General features: G+C 43.8%; 1 protein-coding gene across 2 annotated transcripts in view; it reads right to left on the bottom strand.

The window, feature by feature from the left end:
• Positions 1-26084, bottom strand: part of FAT3 (FAT atypical cadherin 3) — a 533836-nt gene that overhangs the window by 31416 nt on the left and 476336 nt on the right. For both annotated transcript variants that reach the window (XM_062198305.1, XM_062198306.1), the window contains exons 13-19: positions 23615-24008; positions 20857-21067; positions 19384-19521; positions 18352-18495; positions 15214-15411; positions 11652-12450; positions 1193-1327 (exon numbers count right to left, since the gene is read on the bottom strand). In XM_062198305.1, coding sequence (XP_062054289.1) covers positions 1193-1327; positions 11652-12450; positions 15214-15411; positions 18352-18495; positions 19384-19521; positions 20857-21067; positions 23615-24008 — 2019 coding nt within the window. The remainder of the gene's footprint in view (positions 1-1192; positions 1328-11651; positions 12451-15213; positions 15412-18351; positions 18496-19383; positions 19522-20856; positions 21068-23614; positions 24009-26084) is intronic.

The raw sequence follows: 26084 nt of genomic DNA, 5'->3' as shown, positions 1-26084 counted from the left end.
CATCCTGGTCATCTCTGCACTTCATGGGCTACTCTCTTTTTAAAACCAACTAGGAAAGAGCTTTGGATTCCACTTAAAAATCAATTTATTTATAGGGAGATAGCACACACAAGAGAGCAAGCGAGCAAGTGCACTCCCATCTGCTGGTTTACTCTACAAATACCTGTGATGGCTGGGGCTGGGCTGAAGCTGAAGCAGGAGCTAGGAAACTAATTTAAGTCTCTCTTGGGTGGAAGGACCCCAATTACTTAAACCATCATTGCTGCCTTCCAGGTCAACATTAGCAATAAGCTGGAGGCAGGAGCTGGAGGCAGATACTAAACACCTGCCCCAGCTTCCATTTTTATGAAGTGTTTCTCTTTGCAAAGGCTGAATTTTTTAAGCCTAATATGTACCAAAGTGCTTTGCACATATTAGGCATAATTATTTTTTATTCCCAATATAATTACTATTATTTTCAATGAATAAGTATTTTTTGGATTCCAAAATTGGTATCAGCATCTATATTTTAAATATACCCTACAATAAAAAGAGGATTCCATTGGTGCTAAAAATGAACAATACTCTTTTTAGTTGAAAGAAGTGGTAGAGAATACGTGATTGAAAAGAAGTGTTGAAATTGATAGTGAGAAAGAGGATCATTTGAATTAAAATAACATATATACTGTTTTTTTTTTCTTTCTTTAAGACAAGGAAAACATGGCTCTTCTATCTGGAACTTGAGTTATACCTTCCTAGTGGAGACTCAGCTTGCTTGGTGCTCTTGGCTTGGCTTACTCTATAGAAGGTCAACAGGATTGGCTTACTTCCATTCTCCATTGATCTCTGTTTTGTGGTTATGCATTTGTGTAGCCCCCTGAATATCAAAGGCCATGCCACAGATACTGTGACTTCTCTGTTCAATCAACAGTCTTCTATTTTCCCTTAAGTTCACACCCATTACACCCACATAACACCATTGAAAACACATGCAGCCGTCTGCAATTGGATAAGGAGTCTCTGTCTTTACATTTTCCCTTAGTACAGGCTGTAGCGGTGATAAATCCCAAGTCAGTGCGAGGGTCCATTCTTAAGGAAAGTGCTGCATGCAGACAAAGTGTCCTCTGGAGGACTTGGGCAGTGCTAATTTACTCAAGGGCAAGTGTTTCAGAAACATAAAATTAGACCCTCATCATTTCACCCCTCTCTGCACCTGAGCATTCTCCGAGCTTTCCTGGTGGACACTGGCAGAGGAAGGGTCTCCTGCTGGCTTCATAACCGACACACTGCATGTCCCCTGGACATGGCTTCTCCACACAAGGATCGTTGGACCCCGGGCACAGTCCTCCTGTGACAAAGGGGAACACACACAGTCAGTACACAAAGGGGTTCTACAGGCTCCGAGTTGAGTAACAAAGAGGCTGCCCCAGAAGGAAAAAGACCTGAATGGGCTTCAGCTGTTGTAGGTGCCCATCAAATGCCCCTTTATCTGCCAGAGGCAGGTTAGGTGCAAAGAATGAACTGTGCTCCTCCTGTTAGGCTAAAATAAACCAATTAAACCTGATTCACTTTCAGCTGAAGAAACAGCTCTATGTAAGAGCTGTTATAGTGTTTATTAAAGTAGGGTTCCTGCATCTTTGTGACTACTTGAATGTATCACTTGGATTTATTATTTCTTCTACATCCTCCTCTTGTTCTGAAAAATTCGGGGCTAGACCTCAAGACATGTTTGCTATTGATTTTAGAGGTAGAAAAATGACGTTTCTAAAGAAAAGTATGACTAAATCTAAGTTGTGAAAACACAATTTCCATTGTCTCCTAATCCCTTCTGCTACACACTGTCTTATTGATTAGCTGTAAACATGCCCTTACAGCTATCAAGAAAGTAGAACTAGCCTTGGCAAAGAAAGGCTTCCTTTCTACCTGCTTGCTGTTCATGGAAAGATGAAAGGTTAATCCCTCAGAAGGAAATCCTGGACAGCAGATTAAATGATTAAGGCAGAATTCAGGACCCAAGTGAATGATGTCAGAATTGTAGTAAGGGTAAATAGGAGTGCATGGATGGAAGCACATTGTTCAAAGGGCCTGGATATGTCAAACGTAATTAGTCCACTTTCAATCTGGTAAGAGTTGAAGTGGTGAAAGGATTATAAAAAAGAGTCACAAATGAAAAATAACCCACAACTGCAACAGCAATTTCCCAAAACAGGTTAGCAGTGGACTAAAGGAGTCTCTCGTGAACCCAAAATGCGCTGGATGTCACCAGCTCATGTCTTGGCACAGTCAGGCCCATGATCATCCTCCTTTCCATACTAACTCTTTCCTTGTCATTAAGCATATCGTCCCATGACACAGTCGTTTCTTTGGGAGAAAGTAGAAATGTAATGCTAACTACATATCAATATTTTAAGACCCATAATCCTTGAGAGGAGCAACATAAGTAGCACTAGCAAACTCAGAATTCATAAATCCTATTTTCCACTGGTTTATAGCTCAGTCATGAAACACATTCTTGGCACTAATCCAGCCTACAAAGTCTTGTAAGATGAAGGCATTTTTAGCTGAAAATTTAGAATGATCTCACAAATGGTTCTTTCTAAGACCTAAGTGCCCTGAAATATATCTTCCAGTTTTTCCCCCAAATCTTTATCCTCTGCCATGTATTTATCAATATTTATGGAACTTAAAACAGCTGTGTGACCATCTCATGACCTGTTTCAAGATGGTTTGATAGCCAGTTTTTAAATAACCTTTGGTGCATTTGCTCAACAAATAACTTACTGAATTCATTTAACAATTTTCTTAAAAAAAATCACCGAACAATAATTCATCAGGACCAACAAGGTGATAGGCCTGGGCATATAAAGATGAAGGCAATGACAGCTCACAGCTCTTCTTCTGCTCCCCAGGAAATAACATGCAAACACATGACTGCAAAACAAGAAGATAACTGCTTTGGCAGAGATATAAGAGTAATGGGAGTATCAGAGGAGAAACAATTCTGTCTCCTGGGAGAATATCAGACATCTTCCTAAAGGAAGGGAGTGTTTTAATTCAGGCTTGAAGAGTAAGATCTTTTGCGTAAGAAAAGAATGAGCCAACCATGGATAGCGGCTTAACCTTGTGCATATCTTTAAAGTTGATTCACAATAAGTTCAGGACTCCACTGGTTGACTCTGCTGCCTCCAGCTGTGGCTTCATCTCTGTCTCTGACGGCAGCCTGCACAATTCTGGGGTGCACCTGAATGTTGACTGGTAGTATATGCTCAAACATGCAAACTGAGCATGCCGCTAGCCTTGGCCACATGGAGGTGGCAATGTGCATAAATCACAAAGCGGTACCTCATCAAGGAAATTTAACTTCTGGATTCTCTTCCGATTACACACAGAAACAACAGCCCATGCATTTCAGAAACCTACTACTTTCCATTCCATGGGCAGGCCTCTGTCCTTTCTATTTTAGCCAGCATAAGGATGCCCTCTCTGTAAATTTCTGTGTTGCTGAGATCAGCTCTAGATATTATTTTATGGTCTGTTCTGCTATAATGTCATGATTGCATTAAAAAACTTTGCACTGTTGAAATTTCAGTTTTGAAAACAGTTTCAAAGGGGGAAAGAGGACTAGATAATTTCAGACATTTGATAGAAAAGCTTTTTATTCCTATAGGAATTGTGGTAATGATTTTTAAAAGAGAGCTATAAGGGCTAAGCACTGAACTTCAGAACAAATACATCATCTGGGTAATTTCCAACTTGTATTCACAAGTTTTAGGCATTTCTTTGACCCTCAGTCCCACCTTGGTAATTAGTACAGGGCTTCTTAATATTTCATCTATAATTCTGACTTTGAAAGGACCAAGCCATTTAGACCAGCAACTGGAGCTCAAACTCACAGCTCTTTTTCTTATTTCCCGTGTTCTATCTCATGGCAGCCCATATAATTAACTCACAAACACTAACAGGATTATGCTAAGTCCAATCCCCACTCTCAAAACTGTAGCTCAAGGGATATATAAAAATACATTAATACAAATTTTATAAGTATATTCCAGAATAATGTAATTATTAGACACAAAATATTGGATATTTACATTCATTCCAGCAGCACTGGCTTTGATAGGTTCTTTTTGTTTTTTAGAAGCTCTTTCGGGACAAGAGGACAGTTTTTGGCACAGGATGTGTCTCTTGATGCTTTGAAAATCCTCCAGGGCCTCGTCCCCGATCCCAGCCTGGGAAATGCTCAGCACAAACATTCCGCTCCAGCGTTTTCTCGGCACGCTGGCCCAGTCTCTTGTGGCTCCAAGAGGTATGAACGCTGACGAGAGCCTGCTAGTTGGTGTAAGTGCAACGTTCCCTTAGCTGGGGACAGAGGCGATCGTGTGCATAAACCACAGTCTACTCCCAGTAAAGACTTCTCATTATAGAAAAACAAGTTCCTCAAAACTATCTACTCCCCATTTCCAATGCTGCAGTTCTTTCCTCTTTATAACCTGAAAATTTAGGTCCTTCTACAAATACATGTTGTCAGAAGGGCTCGACCTTTGTATGCCAAACCTGAGCAATGTCATGTGCCCCTTGGCCTCAGAGGTACTTAGGTCTGGGTCCTGGGGACACTTTGCTGGGGACAATGAACCTCTTTGTAGTCAAAGCCCTTAAGTTCTCAGCTACATAAAATCCAGCTTTCACTAGATGTTGAGGGGTTAACTTGTTTTCAGAAATCAATGTTTATACCATCACCTTTTCAGGGAAGTGTATATGCCTTTTATTGTTAAGAGCCTTAAATATCTTCCCTCTCTGGAGGCTAGCAGTGCCTCATCTACTCCGGAGTATCGGTTAGGAGACAACAGTTTCAACTCCCATTGGCTTCTAGGAGGAAGTTTATCTTATTAACTATCATTAAATAATCCCGGTTTAATGAACTTGTGCTGTGTTTAATGATAGCTTGGGGGGATGGAGGCTCATAGACCTCCATGCTCTGCCACTCCAGGCACCCATCAATTTGATGCCAGAGTGAGCTTGAAGGGAGAAGGGTCCCACTTTATCAAACCAACTGACACCACTAATCATATGCTGGGGTGGAACCAGGCGCTTCTAACTGCCGTCACAATCTAAAGCACCCAGAGTAAACTCTGTTCCCCGGTTACAGATCCCCTTGGGAAGGCAGCAGTAGGACAGCAAGGGTACTGATTCAGCAAGCTGCAGATCTGGATTTTGGCCTTGGTTAGTTTATTTGCTGTATGGCCTTGAACATACCACTTGGTTTTTGTGTATCTGGATTCCTTTTCTGAAAAACCGTGATTATGATTCATCACAGAATTGTGGAAATTAAGTGGGCTAGTGTATGTTAAACTAACATGTAGAGAAAAAATATATATAAAAACAAATTTCTACAAGGACTCAATACTGGAGATACTCATTTGATTCAGCAAAATGGCAGAGCCCTGAACTCAAGTGTAATCTTTTTCTTGCTCTCCTTTTGGGGTCATGTTCATGGTTTGTAAGTTGATAGGAAATACTGTTTTCATTGGAGGTATAAAATAAAGCCTGGAGATTTTTAGTCATCAGCGTCACAGGGCACACACAGCCATGTCAGCCTCTTTACCACCTTCTCTGTCTTAGATGTAGGTGTTCTTTCCACATAGCCTCTACACCAGGAGAAATGTGCACACAATATGGCAATTTTCTGAACAGAGGTTCACACAGCTGGAAGTTTAGGTCACTTTCTACAGAATCAACAACATATGATTCACTTTCACTGAAGCTCCAGAGTTGTAAAACACACAGGGAACATAAGGGGAAATCCCCTTAAGGTTGTATTTATGTATTTTACTCTTTCAATGGGAGAGGGAGAGGTGTAGAGGGGAAGAGGGCAGGAGGAGGAGAAAGGGAGAGGAGTGGTAGAGAGAGATTGAAACTACTGGTTCACCCCCAAAATGTCTAGGAGCTGGGAACTCAATCCAGGCTGCCCGTGTTTGTAGTAGGAGACAAATCACTTGCTCCCTCACCTGAAGCCTACCAGGGTGCTTATTAGCAGGAGCCTGGAATCAGGAGCAGAGCTGAGACTTGGCTCAGGGTCTCCAGTATGGATGTGGGCATCCCAAACCATTGTGCCAAATGCCTGCTCTGTATGACTTTCACTATCTCTCCAGCATGCCCATGCTCCTTGCAGTAAGTCTATGTCTTTAGCCAATATATCAGTATCTAGCTGTGATTACTATGCTGCCATTAAGAGTCAATTTCAGCCTCGTGATTTATGTTGCTACCTCACTTTACTGAAGAATCAAGTAACTAACGGTAAACGTCCCACACCCAGAATTCATGTGCTTTTCCAAGATTCCATATTTTGGCAAATACCACTTAAGTAATAGACTCCCCACCTTCATGCATGGCCTGCAAGAATTCTGATGACATTTCATCCTGAAGCCTCAGCTTCACGTGGTCCCCCAGAAGCAGAGGGTCTCCTAGAATGGTACTGGCTTGGCTCTACCCTATTCTCTCTATGGGTTCATTAAGGGCAAGCATCCTCCTGCATCCTGGAGATGAGGGATCGGCAGAGAGAGATTTCTACGAATGAAAAATAAGCACTTCCCAGTTTGTAGGGGGAACCTGTTTAAGATTCTAGGGATGTCACTGAGGGTTATTCCAAACCACTGGGATAGATACTGTTGGTTTTTTCCCTCAGTTAGCATTAACTAGCATGAGTCCAAGAGCAGATCCAAACTCAGGTTTTCTCCACTTCTAAAAAAAGAAAAACCCATCAGAGGGAAGTTCTAGGTTTCTTATTGCCTCACAGAGCCTTCATCGTTTTATTTCATTATGCTTATTAGAAGTGCACGGCCATAGCCATCCACCAGCAGGCTCTGTTTTCCTGAGCTTCTGTGTTCCTCCCAAGGACCTCTCACTGTACCGCCCAGCCCAGTCCGGCTCCTTGCCATCAGCCTGATGCATGATGCTGTTTCATGCTCCTTGGGGATGGGGGATACATTGGGCCTTTTTCAACATGGACCTCCAGGGTCCTCCTAGGGCCTGATGTAAAATGGCATTCAATTAACTTCTGAGTGTATAAGCAAGAAAAAGTGTACCCCACATCTCTGGGCCTTCTGTTTACTGACTGCTCTACTTAAAATGCTTTCCCTGCCTGGCAAAGATCTGTTATAACAAGCTTCATTGCTTCCAATGCCTCTCTTGGACTCTTCCAAGTGGAACTGATAACTTCCTCCTTTATGCTTCCTCTGTGCCTTAATTATACTACCTATAACTCTTTACAGCAAGTATTTGTTTACAGCCAAGGAACAAAGAAACCTCAGGCATTTGCCTAAGAAAAGAGGATTCAAAGGTCTCATAGCAACTATCTTCAGCTGTCTCAAGGGCAGCTATCTCAAGAGGACTTAGGTCAGGTTCTGTGTGACTCTGAAGAGTAGAGCCGGATGACAGGACTAGTAGGTGGATTTGGTGCACTACTGTATAAGGCAGAAGCTCATCTCAGGGCTGACTTGTGGGCTCCTGGCACTGGTGCTGAAACCCTGGCTGAATTACTGTGCCAGGAATATAGCAAGAGGAAGTCTGCAGTTGTGGGGAGGATGGATTGGGTGACTTCCAAGCTTCTTCCAAATCTGGGCAGAAATAAAAAGTGTTGTGGTTAAGAAGTGCTTTGAGTAAAACTGGTGTGATACTGGCTCAGTCATTTATCATTTGTGTGACCTTGAGCAAGGTAACTGATCCTTCCAGGTCCTGGTTTTGTTAATTATTCAAAGGAGGTAATAGTACCTACTCTTCAGGATTATTGTGAAGGTTAAATGCAATTATATATACATGAAAAACAGCATAGTAACCAGTCCTGGCTCAGTAAATGTTAGTTGCTATATCTGTCGCTGCTTGGTCTGTGTACTCATTTATGCGACTTCTCACCTTCATGCCTCCTTGGCCTGGACCATTCCATCCTGGTCACCTACCTAATTCTAGGCATCCTTTCAGACCTCATTCAAGTGGCACTGCCTTGGCGTTTCAATGCTTCTCTTGATAGCTTGGGCATACCCTTATGACAATGCTCTCCATCTCCGGGTCAGAGCATGGCTGCTTTCTCATCTCTACCTGGCACAGTGTCTCACTCTTTGGTGAACACGTCATTCATTTCACTAGGAGCTCCAAGTTCCATTCTGTGTGATGTCTGATGCATCTGGAGTCCAGCCCTGCCATCACTCCCATCAACACACTGATCTGGAATTCTGATGGTTTCTTTGGGAGTCCATTCTCCTGGGTAAATGTCCCCTTTATATTACATTCCTATATCAGACTTTTGAAAAGTCAATGGGAGTTTTCAAACATAGATCAGCACAGTCCCACATGCTGCCACAGCTCCCTTTCCTCCTGCTTCCCCTGTAGGTGCTTGAGGCCCTCTATGACTCCCCACTTTTTGAAGTTGGAGTCAGGCTTTCTTACTAAAGTGACAAAGTTCATTGAACATCTGAAGCCTACCAGGAGCCATCATCTCATGGCATCAGAACTTTTGTATCTCTTGAAAGTTCCCTTCAAATGTGGTGCCTAACGGTGGCTGGAATTTAATGAGCTTATTTGGCACTAGGAACTCAAGTCTGCTTTCATTTTGTTAGGGCCACTCAGCATTTTAGTTCAAGATGCTAATGATAATAATTGGACCCAAAAATCTGCATGAGAAAAAGATGAACGGGAAGTTGGGAGGAGGACAGAATATTAAGGCCAAATCTTTATAAACATGACTACACAGCTCAGAATGGACAACTGACTCTATTTATCATGCTAATTATTCCAGTGATGGGAAAGTCCCTTAATGATCTGTGACCTCCCAGAGTAAACAGATGAGTGCCAATATGAGTTGTTTCTGTGTGTGCTGTGGCAGGAGGACACCTTTTGAATTCAGTTACTTCTCTTTTCCAGTAAATGAGAAGATGCCTAAAAATGCCTAGTGCTTATCTTAACAATTCTTCATGGTGTTTTTATCTAAAAGAAAACATTTGAAGAAATGAGAGAGCCATCCTATTATACTAAGAGCTTCCCTCCTGAACATGGACACATTATTTTTTTCCCTTTTCACCCTGCTATGAGACTTCTCAGTTTAGTTTCTTGATTACTGATGTTGTCACTTTGGCTATAAGGTGGACTCCTTGGCTCCATGCTAAATCTGCTGTCCATATCTGAGTGAGGGGCCTAGAGTTTTGAGTGAATCCCACCCCCCAGGACTCTGAGGGAATCTCTGTCTCACTGGATCTGTACTGTGAACTTGGCCATCAGTCTGCCAAGAAGATGAGGCTGGGAACTCTTATATTATAAAGTCCTTAGCACTGATATAACAATTCACATAAAAAATGGACCAGTCTCTGCTCTTAGGATGCAGATAATAAAACATTGGCCCAAAGGGACCTTTTATTGAATCAGCATGCCACTCTCACCAGCTGTGTAGCCCTGGGCAAGGCACACAGCCATACTGCATACTGCATTTATAAAATGGACATTATCATACATCACCTCCTGAAGACAAGACTAGGCAAGATGACCTTTGGAGCTCCTTTTACCACTAAAATCGAGAATTCTATTTTACAGCTTAATTATAAGAATGACTTGGAGGTGAAAGGAGGCTGAGAGCATGGCCTGACATTGCCAAGGAAATGCTTGCTTACTGATCAAGCGCTTGCTTTTCAAACCCAGAACGTCTCCTCTCAGGCTGTCTGGGAGCAAGTCACAAAAACTCTTGGCGTTCATCGTTTGCCAGGAGTAGAAAGGTTGACAAGGATTAGAGGATAGGAGTCCTGGGCAGGGAAATCTCCTTGAGACCTACTGCATTTAGAATATCAGTGTTTTATGCAAAGTGGTGAGCAAGCGCCAGCCCTCCAAACCCCAACAAAAATTACCTCTCTCAATCCTTTCTTTGAGGGAAGTCTGCAAAGCCCTCCCTCCCTGCTTCTTCTTGATGAACTGATGTATCTACAGAGATTCAGCCCTTAGGTGGTTCCCGTGTACAAACATCACAGAAAGCTTTCCTTTGGCCACAGGAGGGACTGTCCTTTATCACTCCCAAGCATTGACTAGAGCATCACTATAGCAAAGGGCTGCTAAACTGACTTGAAGTCAGCCTGCCCCTAAGGGCAGCGGCTGTATCTTTCTCACTTTGAATCTTCAGTGCCTAGGACATTGCTGCCTCCACAGATGTTGGGTAAAAGAAATGAGTTTTCAGACTACGAGGATTAATTAACTGGTATTCTTCTCCTGCAGGGTCTGCCCTGTCTTGTCTTGAACCCCTTATGAGCACTGCTGTGAATCACTGCATGGAGGCCCTAGCACAACTTTGGGACATAAATCAGTTTGCCTACAAGACAACCAGGTATGGCCCCGGACAGCTGGCATTCATAAATCCTGTGTGTTGGTGGCATCTGCCAGAAGTGGATTTTACCTAGCATATATGTTGTGAGTTACTGTTACTTGACATATTCCACAGGTCTGGGCATCACTGTCTGGCTGATGGATTCACTGGGTGCTACAGAGTGAGTGGCAGCAATGCTTCTGGCTGCTAGAGGCTGTCACAGTATCTCTTGGAGGGAGCTGTGATCCCTAGGGCTTCTCTCTGATCAAAGCATTCTCCAAACTGCATGGAGGAGGCAGTGGCCCTGCCTGTTCCCAGTTACCTAAAGGGGTGTTCCACCAGAGGCTTCCCTTCCAGACAATGTCCCCTTGGACCAAGTTCACACTTGCCAGAAACACTCTGGGTACAATATTCCTAGAAGTACTCAGTGAATTTATGTCTCCACAAGTCAAAAGAAGGGAAAGAAGTAGTATGCTTCTCACTGACCACTGTGGATGTGTGATTTTGGGTAGCTATGGCCTTTGATCAGTGAGGGTCAATGTTCGCAGCTCTAGTTCCTTCAACCAACAGGACCCCTTCATCCTCACGGCTCTGAGGGCTGAATCCATCCCCTGACTGTGCTCCCAGACGTCTGGGCCCCATTTCTCACTAAAGTAAATCGACCTGCCTTTACCCTCTGCAACAGACTCCCAACTTGCTTCCCTGCCTCTGGTCTAGTCCCCTCTCATCCATTCCCCTTTGGGCACTCTTTGTTAGATCTGATCGTCACTTCTTTACTTCAGATCAGCCAGTGGCTCTCACCACCTTGGGATAATTTCTAAATTCTTCATTCTGGCTAATGGCCCTTGTGTGATTAGTAGACCTGCTCTCAAGTCTCATTTATCACCACTGCCCACTCCTTCCAGCCAAAGGGAAAGCTCTTTCAATCTCCTGAGTGTAGCTTCTTCTCTTATCCTTGAGCCATTCTCACACAAGCTGCTCCTGGTCTAGAACACTCTCCCTCCCCTTTCTGAATTCCTTCTTGACTTTTATCTCAACCTAAAGGATATTCCATTTAGGAAAACCTCCTCCTACAGGACTGTGCTTCTCTTAACAATTCTTATGACACGGGCTTGCCTGGCTGTGCAGCTCACTAAGCTATAGTCACATGGTAGTAAGGACTGAGCTTGTCTAACCTAATCATATAGCCCCAGCATCTGTCAAAGTTACTGGGCACACAGTAGGTGGTCAATTAAAGTGTAACTGATTGGGTGGTTCTATGTATGCATGCCGGGAATGGCAGTCCAGGCTGCTCCTAATATCCTGGGAGGTAGGAGGGAGCTTTCTAAGCAGCACTCACCATTACAAGTGCAGCGCACATTCCTGTAGAACCGTGGACACACAAAGCTGATGCGAGCTGTACTGTAGGTCATGAGTGCGTGGGAATCCAGGGACAAGCCCTGCTCACAGTGCTGCTCCTGACAGTCCAGCCCTGAGCAGTTCTTCTCCAGGATGGCTGAGATGCGCATGACGTTCTCCAGGTGTCTCCTGGCATTGGACAGCTTCTGGATCAGGTAGGCTGGCTTGTAGAACTCACTGCTGTGCATCTCCACTGCAAACAGCATGTCCAGCTGATTGGTGCCTGCCACAGGCTGGATGCTGATGATGTGCAGGCTGTCCTGCTTCTGGGTGAGGACTGCATTTCGCAGGGTGCGCCGGAACCCGTGCATGTGCAGCCCCACGAAGTCCTCGGGGGACACATTCTCAAAGCGGATGGTGACGGTGTTCTGTAGCATCTCATGGACCAGCTGCTCCACATGCACGACCACATCTATGGGCACCTGAAAGCGGCCGTCACTCACAGACACATTCAGGACATACTTGCCACTGTCAAGGCCTCCCAGGGCAATGATTTTCCCATCATGACTGTTGACTTTGAACAAGCTTTTCTGCTCCGATTTCAGGGAAAACGTGAGCACATCATACATATCTTGATCTGTGGCATGGATCTTCCCAATGACCCCACCAGGAAAGTCATCCTCCATGGTGACAATGAAAATTTCCAGAGGGATGGCTGTGGGCTTGTGGATACTTTCCTCGATGACCCGCACACGGATGTAGGAGTGAGAGACTTGCTGGGGTTTGCCTGAGTCCTTTGCCTAAAACAACCAAAAAGGGGAAAATGCAAGGAACGAAGGAAAAAAAAAACCCTAATAATTAAAAAAAAATAGCAGACATCTGTATCTTTTACTACATTTGCTTTTTCTTCCATCTCCTGCCATGATTGTCAAAAATGCTGAGGAGGTGCATTTAAGTAACAGGAGTGATTTATCACCTTCAATCCCCATATGTGCACCTTGCTATGGACAATAAAATGTGTCAACACAATAAAGCCACTGGGGGTGGATAGGAAAGCAGGATATGGGGTGTCACAAGTTCCAACATGCACACAACGGACTGGCTTGTTTTCATTTTGGGCAGAAACCCTGGGGAAACCTCATAAAATGGCATTCTCAATTGGAGAAGGAACCTCTGTTCTCTGTTGGATTCTTTCTTTTTGATTGGACCAGATGGCACCTTTCTGCACACTTGAGAAACATTATTTCAGTGGGAATTACATCAGAGTAAGGTTTATAATAAAAATAAGGTACACCAAAGGGAAAAATAGCCAGCCCTTTAAAACCTTTTTTTCCTCTTCTTCATGTAAGAACTGATGGAACAACCACTTGGACAATAGATCATTATTTCACACCTGCCACATATGTGGAGGAAATTTTAGGGTGTGAGGATTCAGGAGAAGGACTGATTCCCATGACTGAGTCCACAGGGCATTTGTCTGAAAATCTGGGGCTGCATAGCCTGTGCTGTGCTGGTGGGTGGGAACTGGAATGTGGAAGGCTGCAAAAGAGCAGGTGCCTGGGTATCACTCAGACCCGAGTGTGAATCTTGACTCTGCCACTCATTGCATGTCTGCCTTTGAATAAATTCCTGACCTTCTCTGAGCTTCAATTTTCGGTATATCTAACATGATTAAAACAATAGGATTGACCTCACTGGGTTCTTACATCATGGGATTAAAAGGGGAAGAGTTATTGCAATGTACTTAGCACAGGACAAACCCATAGAAAAACAGAATGTGATAGATCCTATGATTGTTGCTGTTTTCCTTCTTATCATCACCACACACTTCATTTGGTAAACCAAAGATGCTGAAATAGCAAAATTAATGTAGAAGGAGATAATTTGGCAAATTAGGTTGAACTTGAAGTTAAACTGTAGACAGCCTCAAAAGGACAGTGATGAATTATAGGCCAGGGATTGCCCCACTCAAATGCCTGAGGCCAGAAAGATGGCAGGAAGGAATACAGCTGCTGGTGTTAAGTAACAGAGTAATGAAGCTGTGCCAGAGAAAGACTGGAGGCTGATTTCTGTGCAAGTACCCTGAAATCTAAAATTTGAAAGTCTAGGGTCAATATTCAGCCTGCAGGGCCTCTTCCAAGCCCTGAGAAGTCACAGATAATTTTAGTTTAGGGCAGGGATTGGCAAACTTTTTTTAAAAGGTTTGATAATAAATATTTTAGGCTTCTTTTCAGGTTGCATGGTCTCTAAGACAACCACTTATTTCTGTCCTGACAGCACAGAAGTAGCCATAGAGCATATGAAAATGAATGAGCTAGGCTGTGCCCAAATAAAACTTTATTTATAAAGGAAGGCTGAGGGTGGGATTTGACACAGGGGCTATTGTTTGCTGATGCCTGGTTTAGGGAAATAATGGAATGAATGATCTGGAAGTGGTGTAGGGACAGATATGGGGAGAATGAGGCTGAAGCCACAGGAATCATCAAGGAGGCTCCAGCAGCAATACCGTATGGGTATGGGACAAGGGAGGATAAGGAAGGGCAGTGGCACAGGGAATGAAACTGATGCACAAAGGGACCTTATGAAGGAAGACAACCCAGCCTTGGTGCTGGTTTAATATGAAGGACTTGGAGGAGAGAGGCTTCTATGGAGATTCCAAACTCAAGATGCGGTATCTGCTCTCCAACAAGTAGACAGAATCCTCAAAGGACTATCCTAACTTCTGTGAGAGAGTGCTGAAAATCTCTTCTGGCAATGGAGTGCCTACTTATACTGTGAAATAAAATTATTTACATAATATTGTTGGAGGAGTGGTGGCAACTGAAGTCACAGACATACTGAGAGACAGCAGTCATTCACTTATCCAAAGAGGTCATTTATAGAATTCAGTGATGTACACATATAAAGAATGCTATCAGTGCACTATTTATAATGAGTCTCAGTTGATCATAGAGTGGGCACAGGAACTTATGGGTGTTCTCCCATTTCCTGATCTTGTCCAGCCCCTTTGCATGCCTGCCACTTTTGCCTTTTTGTCCCATTTCATTTCACACAGGCCAGTGGCCTTAAGAACTGAGATGCTCTGAGGGAGCTTTTGCCAGCTAATTCACTCGTCCCTTCCCTTCTACTCAGGGGAAGGCTCACCCAGCAGAGGCCACGAAGCTAACTGTGATTAAGACACTGGTTGACAGTTTCCCCAAGTCTGGTGAGTGGGTAAGGAATATGTGGTATAAAGCAGCAAGTGTTGGCCAGTGATTTATCTTTGGGGGCCTGTTAGAGCCCTAAGATGTTTAGATCACAGATTGGAGTCCAGTGATTATCTGCTGGGCATATTCTATAGGAACGCCCATCCTGAACAATGATGCTTTCCTTCCTCCCTGTTCAATTTCACACACATAGGCAGCTTCTATTGGTGTGAAATTGAATTTGAGATTAAAAGGGGAACATTCCTGCATGGTAATGAATTATGTTGACTTGTTCAACAAAGAGAAAACAGCCAATGGACAGAGAAGCCAGCGCAGGAGAGAAAGACAGCACAAGGCACACAGGGAAGTGGGTTGTACCTGGACACACAGCACGTATTCTGGAGACTCTGTGTGCTGGAAGACCACTGCTGAGCGCAGGACCCCGTGAGGATCCAACACAAACTCCTCTTCTTCATTTCCCGACAAAATAGAGAAGGAGAAGGGAGGCCCGTTATGAAAGGAGTCTCTGTCTGTCACCAGCAGCTGCAAGATGCTGGTGCCCACCGGCCTGTTTTCCTGCATAAAAGGGTGCGGTAAAAAGGAAGACAAAATTATCTCTCTCTTCATATCTAAAAATCCCCATAATTATGGTGGAAGTGCTCTGCTGGAACACGGCTTGCAGCTGCCTCCCCACGCCTGCCCCATGAGCTAACTCTCTGTAGATGAGACTCTTGGACCTTGGGTTGAATGAGTTTACAGATGCCAAGCATGGTGCTGGGGACTCCTTGTATTCCCTCAGGCTGCAAAGCCCTGAGTTTTCCTGAAGAGTTCTGGGAATACATAGTGCTCAGCAGCCTTTGTGCTGCGGCCAGGCCGAGGCAACATCGCCCTGTTGGGATGGAAAGGTGCTTCCTCATGCCTGGCACAGCACGACTCTGCTGAGACCCGACGATACCACAACAGTGCACTTTTGGGGGCATGCTGGCAAATTCCCAGTCCATGTACAAAGGAACACTTCAGGTAGAACATAGGGGTACTGTTGGAAAATTTTTTAAAACTTTAGTTCATTAAGCCTAAATATTTGTGAAAATTTTAGATATTTAGAATTTCTTTCACTGAGAAGCTAAAATGTACTTCTAGATGAAATTAAAGTTAAAAGAAATAAAACACTTAACCTCAGAACCAGTTTTGCTGTTTCTTTAGGAAAGGGAAAACTTTGCATTTTAAGAATGAAGAGAAAGCAAATCCTAAACTTCGTCTGAATCTTTGGAAGCCCTGCTGCCGTTATGTGAGCATTATTTTTCACAATCCCTCTGCGTTTTCCCAAAAATGGGAACACAAAGACTCATTGTTGTTCTCTCCTGAGTCAAAGGTTATCCTGCCTTTGAAAATGCTGTGATAAATCCTCCATAGCTCAGGCATTGGTGTCTTTGGCCCACTCTGTTTAGACATGCGTGATTCCACAGCTCAGGCCCCAAGTCAGTTTTATTAGCTCAGCCCTTCTGAAGACATCGGCAGAAGGATTAAATGGCTTGGGTCACCGAGATGGAGCTGGCGATACACGGCAGTTTGGAGGGCAGGCCCACTCCGGGTTTATGTGCTGAATTAGGCTTATGAAAACCATGTGTTGGGATAAGGAAGCCATTCCAGGTTGGGAAAAGGGAGATAGGTTTTTTTTTTTTTTTTTTTTTTTTTTTTTAAGGAGAAAGATAAAAGGAGCTCAGTGCCCTTTTGTTCTGCTCCTTCTTTCAAGTGCCCTTTCGGTCATCAAGAACTGGGCACCATCCCCTTCTGGAATCAGTCCTGGAGCTGCCTCTGCCCAGCAGAGACGTACTGTTTCACACTGACAACGTACTCAGCACCACACAAAACAGAAGATTTATTGGTTTGTTTGCTCGCTCTATAAAGGCTGTTTCCTTCATCGAAGAGCAGGAGAGAGAGAGCGAGAGAGAGTCAGAGGGAGAGATTGATTGAATATGTGTGCCCTCGGGGTCAGCATCTGAGAAAGAAAGGTGCAGTGTAACACAGATAGGCCTGGCCCTGTGGAGAGGGCGGCCAGCCACTGCATGCAGCTGAGGCACTCAGCTCTTTTACTTCTGGCCTCTTTTGGTGCCTCCGAAAGCAGCCTATCAAACTGATGCATGCATGTCATAAAACTGAACGCTGAATAGGCAAAGCCTATTTTGTCTTGGGGTGAGCACACAGAAGCACAGAGAAGCAGTAAGCACCGTTGTGGGCAACAGTTGTGGAGACAGCTGAGAGAGAATGGCGGGAGGTGTAGACCCTGGGGTCAAACTTTGTGGAAGTAGGAGAGCAGTCAGAACAGAGCTGCTGAAAAAAGCATCAGGAGAGGAAATCAAACTGTCACTGGGGAAGGAACAGGCCTCCCAGCCTGATTCCTGAGCAGCTCAGCGACATGGGGCTGGGAGGAGAGTGGCTATGGATAGCAGACTCGAAGTCTTCAGTTTATAATAAAGGGGTCCCCAAGGCCTGGGCCACTCTCATTAACTTCTGCCCAGGCCTGGGAGTCCTTGCAGTCAATTTTGGAGCCAAATTGTATTCAGGGAGAGCTGATTTCTCTGGAATATCGGTGGTTACTCAAAATATGTATGTCAACCTCTGTCTCCTCTAAGTCCTCCACACTATAGTATCCCTGGTCTGGATTTCCTGACCTTCCTCAAATTGGGCCTCCAGTTTCTAGAAATGTTGTGGAATAGAAGAAGCTCAGCACCTAGTACTGTGCTCATAAAATAGTTTCTAAAGAAAAAACTGACCAGAGGCAGAGTCATTCCCTCTGATAGCAGAATATCAGCAGTAAGTTATTCTATCCTGCAGTCTAATTTTAAAGAGCAGGTAGATTTAAAGTGCTAAACAAATCGCTTATGGAAGATTAATTTTAATGAGTAGCAGCTCCATCCTGATGCCCAATCTCCCTTTGACTGATGAGATGGTTCACATCAATCTCTCTCCCCTGCCTGAATATCACAAAAAATTGCAACCTATTATGTGGAAAAGGGAGATACAAATTTATTTCCTTCCTTCCTTCCTTCCTTCCCTTCCTTCCCTTCCTTATCTTCCTTATCTTCCTTCCCTTCCTTCCCTTCCTTCCTTCCCTTTCTTCCTTCTCCTCCTCTTTGCAGAAGACAGACAAAAATTCAAATCCTGACTCTGCCACTCAATAGCTGCATGACCTTGCATGAACTACTTAATATCACAGACCCTCGACTCCTTCAAGTATAAAGTGGAGCAAACCCACCATTCCTCATTATGGCATTGTTTTGGCAACAAAAGTTATGCATAAAGCACCCAGTACTGGAAATAACCCAACCATAATGGCTCTTGATCAATGTTGATTACTCAGTGTGTTAGAAAAATCAGGCTCTTTTAATACCTGTCCTAGGATGAGATAAGTTAACAGTGAATGATAGTAACAATAAACCATAATGAATAAACCAAAAGCAGAGGAAGGAAGCTAAATGCATTAGGACAAGTATCTAGCAGGGACGATCTGCTTACCTGAATCACAGCAGTATAGTTAGCAGGTGTAAATACTGGGCTGTTGTCATTCACATCAGAAATATCAATGTTGACAGTTGCAGTTGATGACATTGCAGGAAAGCCACTGTCTACTGCCTGGACCAGCAGGGAGTATCCTGACACCTGCCAAGGCAAAGGGGTCACCGTAGAGAAGTGTGGCACTTCCTCCCTTCCGTGCACACCAAGAGGAACTACAGGTTAACATGGTGCCTTTCTCTAGACCATGGTTTCTCAACCTTGTACTGCTGTCATTTGGGGCCAGGTAATTCTTTGTTGTTGGGGGCTGATCTGTGCATTGTAAGATACTTAGCAGCTTCCCTGACTTAGTCAAGCAGTATAGTCAGTATCATCTTCCGCCCTTCCAAACACTGCCTAAGTCTCCTGGGGTACAAAACCACTCCCCAAGTAGAACGATGACTCTGGGTCTCTGTTCAACAGTTGTCTTGCTAATCTGTTTTATTTATCAGTACCAGTATTTCTGGGGCTTGGGGGATATGTTGTCTAGTAGAGTTTATCTCTTCTTAGCATCATTACAATGATACACTTTTCCATACTTTTGGTTAATAAAGACAATATTTAGAGACTTAGTTTAACTTTTGACAGAGCCGTTTTCTGGATTATTCTGTTTGATCTACATACTTTCCAGTAATCCTTTTGTTCCTGCTTACCTAGGGCTAAAGTTACTCATGAACCCAAGACTCTAGAATTCCAACACTGAAAGAAGTCTTCTGCTTCCTTGTTTTAGGGGAGATAGAAATTCAAACATCCAGAAAGATCCATATTTGCCTTTCCTTTCAAGTCTCCATAAGTAAGAAATTGCCAGCATCTATTTTTGGCAGAAAGTTCTTTCAAAGTCTGACCCAGATACTTCACATTGCATTCGAGGCCACGCCTGCTTACTCTAATTATTTAGAATGGAGAACCTGAGAATTAAACTCATGGGGCCCGTGCCCCGGATTCCAGTGAAGGCGTAGGTGTGGGCGAGAAGGGAGCTGGTCTAAAGGGGCTTACCCGTTCCCGGTCCAACTTCTTCTTAACCTTCACAAGGCCCAAGACAGGATCCACAGCAAACTCATTGTCCCGATCTCCACTCACAATGGAAAAATGAATCTGTCCATTGGGCTGGCTGTCTACATCTTCTGCTATTAGCTTCATGGAAAACAAGCAAAAAATAAAAGACACGATGTGAGAGGGAATTGGGCATGTGAGAGGGAAATGGGCATGGCCATGAAAGTTTTCTCAGGGACTCTGTTCACCAATAGCAGTGATGATGTCCCCAGTGGCACAGTTGATGGGTTGACTGAAGAGAGGCAGCACTAATACAAGAGCCCCCCTTTTATTTCTATGTTAATTTTTATCTGTCTATGGCCTGATGCTGTAACTAGGATAAAAGGCAATGCTAACTGAAAAAGATGCATTCCTGATTCTATTCCAAATCTGCAAACTATGGTTTCTACCAACGAGTCAGGCATTCTCTAAACCTATGAATTTATACATTAGGGAAGCCACAAAGCAAGCATGATGGTAATGTTAGAATTTAAACAGATAGACAGAGTGTTCCAGGGAGTCCACATCTGATAGATAAAAATTGCATTGTTGACATTAGAGGGCTGTAGCCATAGGCCACCTGATGCTGCAGAAACTGGCCATGAGAGGAGATGGATGGAACAGAGCTGTCCACCCTAGGGATGGTAAAGATGGGCCTTAATTGTTTGCAAAATGTAATGTGTGGTTTAATTAAACCTGAGTTCTCAGAACAGATGGCATGTTTTCCTCCCAGAAAGCTCCTACAAGAGTGAGCAATCCACTTAACACTTGCTCCCATTCATACCTGTTCCACTTTGTGTGTTGATGAGGGAAGTGGAAGTTTATTTATTCTTAGCCGACTAATAACTTTCTTGCTGTAAACTGATAAATTAGTTACATATGTATATTTATGGGCTACAGAGTCATGTTATGATTTATGAATATAATGTAGAATAATTAAATCAAGCTGATTAACATATCCATCACTCATTGTTTTCGTGATGAGCACATTTTAAATCTACTCTTCTAGTGATTTTGAAATGTACAGTACACTATTATTAACAATATTCATTCACTGTGCTATGCAACTGATCTAAAAAAAATTCTATAGAACCTTCTTCCTTCTAGCCATCCAATAACTTACCATCTAAGTTCCCAAACTAATAGGAACTAATTGGAAGTTCATTCCATAGGCAGTTTTGCTTCCTCAAAATATATGCATTCCTGGGAGAAAAGTGATTATCAGTCTGTTTTACCATATCAGTTAATCTACCCGACTCATTCTAGGGTAGAAACTGGAGAAGGGGCCATTGGAAGATGAGTTCCTAATGAGCATTCTTGGGACACATGGGCATTGAAAGGGGCAAGTGTGAAGAAAGTCCTGGGTAGATTTGGCTTCCTTCTTTAATCTGTTGAGAGTGACAGCTCACAGACATTTAGTTACCTCCCAGCACCTACCAAAATGACAGAGTCCCCCACCACGGCATCTTCACTGATGACAGCACTGTAGACATCTTGGCTGAACTGGGGAGCATTATCATTCACATCTGTGAGGTTGATGCTGACAGTGGCCGCGGCGCTGAGAGCTGGGGTGCCTCCATCTTTGGCTTCTACCACAAGGTAAAACCTTTTACATACTTCATAGTCCAGGACTTCAGAGACAGAAATGCTCCCTTTGAAGAAAAATGGGGGGCTTCATTTGATTAGGAAAAACATTGGTCATTTTATAATTGCGGCAATATTTATAACATCATCTCTAGCCAAGGGATTTTAGGTATTCAGGAGTTTGTTTATTTAATGCCGTACTGAAAGCATTCTAGAAGTGTGATTAATGTTGTCAGTTAAAGCACAACTATCCATCAAATATAACACTGAAGAAATGAAGCGGTTTTTTTTTCCTTATAACCATTTCTGTATATCTCTCAAGCAGTTGGAAAGCCTTTGGTATTTTTCACTCTAATGTACCTAGGAAGTAGTGATTAGGGATGGTACCAACCACCATCCCTTCATAAGTATCTCCTGATTCTCATGTGTACCCAGACAGTTCGAGAATGGGCTGTGGGGGGAGGGTTGTGGCGGTATGACCCTGCTCCTTTTCAGCAAGTAAATACTTGCAGACTTAACTGAACTGAATTAACACAAAGATGCCTTGCCAAGTTACAATGTACTATCTAAAACTATTAAGGTACAAAGAGGGAAAAGATTTCAGAAGTCTCAAGGTATAATGACATAATGAAAAAGGAATACTATTTGGGAATCTGACAGCCCAGGGGCCAAATATTAAGTGTATATTTAGTGTCCACGACTATAGAACAGATATTATAATGCCTATGTCATGGAGCTGCTTGAATTATGCCAGCAGAATAAGTGAAATCTGCTAGCTGGGTGCCCCTTCTAAGAGAAACTACATGAGTACTATAGCCCTGACATCCTAACCCTTTCTAGTGATGCAAGCCAATTTTGCATTCTACAACCTGTAGCTGGTGATTTTGCTGCCTGCAGAATAGTCCTCAAGCCTGTACGCTTTTCTCTCACCCAAAAAAACAATCATTAGGACAGGTGGGAAGGTCATGTTCACTCATGGCTTCAGAAAGAGAACTTCCCTAGTCGCTAAGACTGTCAATAGGCTCTTAAAGTGAGAAACAAAGTCAGACCTGTAAGGAGCGCCTCTTTCTTCCCATTTACCACTCCCCATCCCAAGTGCCTTATTGTGTATCCAAGTCTTATTGTCCAGTGCTAAATTTAAGTAATACTTAACCATTTTCTCATGGTTTTCATAAACAATAGTCATAACTAGACAGGCTCAGGCTAACACATACTTAAATGAGGAATATCTCTACACATTTTAATTTCAAGTAATGACCTTAACCACAGTTATTGCTGAGAGAAGCACCAATGCGATTCCCCCATCAATGTTTCCACCTTCCTAAATCTAAGAGTGAGACTATATCTTCTGCATTTTTTTTTGTATCCTCAGAGCACTGCAGTGTTATAGAGGGTATTGAGGTTGGGGCATCATTGCTAAGTCAGGAAGATCTAAATTCAGATCCTGGATAATCCACTTCTAACGGTGGACATTGGCAAAGTTATTGAACCCCATGAAGCTCTGTTTTTCTCATTTGGAAAATGTGAGATATACTTTATGATTTACTAGGAACCTGGGTCATTTGCAGTGCTGAATGTTGCTAATTATGGTAGTTTTTAATAAATATTTACTGGACTTCACAAAGGACAGAGTCTCCTTGCCACATTGCTCCACAGGTGCATGTGTCCTCCACGATGAGGAAAAGATGTTCAAAGGCAAGGAGATCTGTAGAGTGGTAACTGCCTGGACTAGTCATAGGAGAATCGGTAAATGAGTGAGAATATCCACAAAAAAGGCTTAGTAATGGAAATCTAATCACTCCATGACAACACAAGAGTGGGTATGTTTACTCTTCATACAATATACAAATCTGTTTTCTGAATTATCATTTTATACCCAAAGAGCCTGATGAACTCACTGATGAAGAGCAAGCCTGAATGCTCTCATTTTCTTCTGTTCCCCCCGCCCCCCCCCCCCCTGCCCCAGGTACTTCTCCCTTAGGTAATGCTCATATTTCCCCACTGCCTGAAAAGACTGTGGTGAAAATGGCTGTGCTCTAACCTGACATCATGAGCTGAGTCAAACACAGCACAGACTGATAGGAAACCTCTCAGGGTTCTGGGCTGGGGACTCCTGCTTGCCACCGTGCACATCCCTGATCGATGACTGCCCTGCCCAGTGACCAGAGTAGATATCTACGTGTGACAGTGGCAAGTGGATGTTCATCTCCAGAAGCATTTCTCAACAAATGTGTACACATCCATGCACACACACATACACAATGGAAAAAGCAAAACAAATAAACCCCTTGTGCTTGAAATGCAAATACTATTTCAACTCCCCACTGGGGAACCACATTGCTGCCCTCTAATCTAGAAAACCTGGAGCCAACTTGGAGGGTAAGAATTTTCCAAGTGACCCAACAGTTAGGAGCTTGATGTTCTGCAGGGGTCTCCCTTACAGAGACCTGGAGGGCACTATGGGGTTTGCTCATGGGCTCTGATACTAGAACATTTGTTTCCACTGTGAGGGAGGAAGGAGAACAAAGAGCCCACCACAAAAGCTGTTGAGAGCATTGGGAAAATAAGCAGCATAGAGTAAAGTCCTGAATTCCCAGTCTGTTCTATTTACCCACCTGTCTTTGGGTTGATTCTAAATTTCCCCTGTTCATTCCCAGACCGAATGAGATACGTTATCTCAGCATTTGTGCCAATATCTTTGCTGGTGGCAAAAACAGCCAGGACTTGGGTGCCAGGGGACGTGTCCTCAGGCACTGTTACCAGGTAGTCCCTTCTCTCAAACACAGGTGGGTTGTCATTGATGTCAAGGACGGTGATGGTGACAGTGGCGAGAGAGGACAGGGACTGTCCTGGACTCTGGTCGGTGGCCCGCACACTGATGTTGTAGGAAGATTGCTGCTCTCGGTCCAGCGGCTGCTCCAGGATAATGATGCCAGATGTGCCATCAATGGAGAAGAATCCGTTAGCAGAGTCTGCTAAGGAATACACAACCTTCCTGTTGATACCTGTGGAGACAACACAAGAGGGTGAACAAATAAGAATGACCACCACTCTACCCTGAAATATTACAGCTGTGCTGAATTGTGAAGGGCCACACAATATACAATTAAATTAAAAGGTAAAGAAATTGAGGGGCTGGCACCACGGCTCACATGGCTAATCCTCTGCCTGCGGTGCCTGCATCCCATATGGGTACCGGGTTCTAGTCCCGGTTGCTCCTCTTCCAGTCCAGCTCTCTGCTGTGGCCCGGAAGGGCATTAGAGGATGGCCCAAGAGCTTGGGCCCTGCACCCGCATGGGAGACCAGGAGGAGGCACCTGGCTCCTGGCTTTGGATCAGCGCAGCACTGGCCATGGTGGCCATTAGGGGAGTAAACCAATGGAAGGAAGACCTTTCTCTCTGTCTCTTTCACTGTCTGTAACTCTACCTAATAAAAAAATATTGACATCGAGTATCTGAAACAGTCAGTTATTCTTAATATATAACCCCTGCACACACATACGCACAAATCTTTTAAGAAAAAGTCTCAGATGTTGATAGGTGAGTAAAGTTGTGTTATAAAAATAGAAATTAATTACTAATTACATCAACACTTATTGACTTAAAATCTACCAGGCGGGAATAATTGTACACGATAGAGGTTCTAGCAATGGATCAGACCTCAATGTTTCTTCAAGAAACTGTTCTAACCTTGTGAGGTTGTTGTGTTGAGGTCGAAGACACTGGATGGCTCTGAGAGAGAGTGATGGGATGTAGCTTAAATTTTAATGGGAGCCTTCCAGCTGCATGCTGTGAACAAACTGAAGGGCAGCCTGTGAGGAAGCAAGCAGCACAGGAGTAGTTTCCTATAGGAACACAGGCATGCAATAGTGGTGACCTGAACAAGATGGCAGTGTTGGAAGTGGTAAGAAAGGATTGGGTTCCAGAGCTATTCTGAGTACTCAGGTGTGAAAACTGAGAGGCCCTGGATGTGTTCTGAACTTGGAGGTGTGAGAAAAGAATGTTTTCATGCTGCAGACCTGGCAGGATGTGGGATGTGAGAGAAAGAGAGGATTCCAGGAGATGTTTCAGTTCTGGCCAGAGCAGCTGGAAAGAGAAATTATCCTTAGCTGAACTAGAAAGCTGCAGGAAGACTAGGTTGTGGAGGAAAGACCAGAAGCTTCATTTTAGACAAATTTAAGTTTGAGATCAGCTTTTGAATTTCAATGGAGATGTCAAGTAAGAAGTTAGAGAAGCTGGAGTTCAAGGGAGAGCCCAAACTGGAGCTATAAACTGGAGGATCATCCACATACAGAGAACTTAGACAGCAGTACAGAGGGAAGAGGGAAAAGATAAAACCATGAGCCAGTAAGCTAGAGTTCTCCATCAAGGAAAAGGACCTACTGCAAGGGCACTCTCCTGCTCTACTATTTCAAGCCATGCCCTTTGTTACCAAAATATCATTTCATCTTAGTGGTAAAAATATTATAGTTAAAACACCGGCCAGGCAATGTCCATCAGTAACCAACAAATTGGTGAATGCTGATTGGATCCACTTCTGGCTCTGAAGATTGATTTAATTATTTTCACTAGTGACCTCAGCACTTTCAAATGGTTTCTAAAGCTCAATTAGACTAAGGGAGAACAGTAGCAAAAAAGTGCATTCCCAGGGGAGAGCTGGAAAGACATCTGCAGTGGAACTTCTACAGAATGAAGAGGGACACCTTGCATCAGTGTGGAAGGTGCAGACACGCAGCATCTAGCATGGACCCAACACAGGACCCCCACCATGGAGAGCTGGAGGAAGCTCCAGCTTTGGAGAGTGAGGTGAGGACAGTGCAGCCCATGCCACTGATAAGCAGAGGGAGAGCCTGGCAGGGTACATTGTCTTTGAGTCCAGCCTGGAGACCAAAGTTGGGGGGGGGGGCAGGATACCCACATAACTCAGCCAAAAAAAGGGGCACGTTTCTCTCCCTGCATCCCCTGACAACATCACCCAGCAAACAGCTGGGAGAGGGTGCCATTGTGTTATCAGTAGCAACTGTGGCAGCTCTTCTGGGCATGCCTGGCAATAGGCAGGGAGAAGCCACCATTCTGACATCA

Source organism: Lepus europaeus, chromosome 7 (genome assembly GCF_033115175.1).
Source record: "Lepus europaeus isolate LE1 chromosome 7, mLepTim1.pri, whole genome shotgun sequence".
NCBI classification, from domain to species: domain Eukaryota; kingdom Metazoa; phylum Chordata; class Mammalia; order Lagomorpha; family Leporidae; genus Lepus; species Lepus europaeus.
Note: the sequence above shows the minus strand (reverse complement) of the source record. Positions and strands in the feature narration are given on the sequence as shown.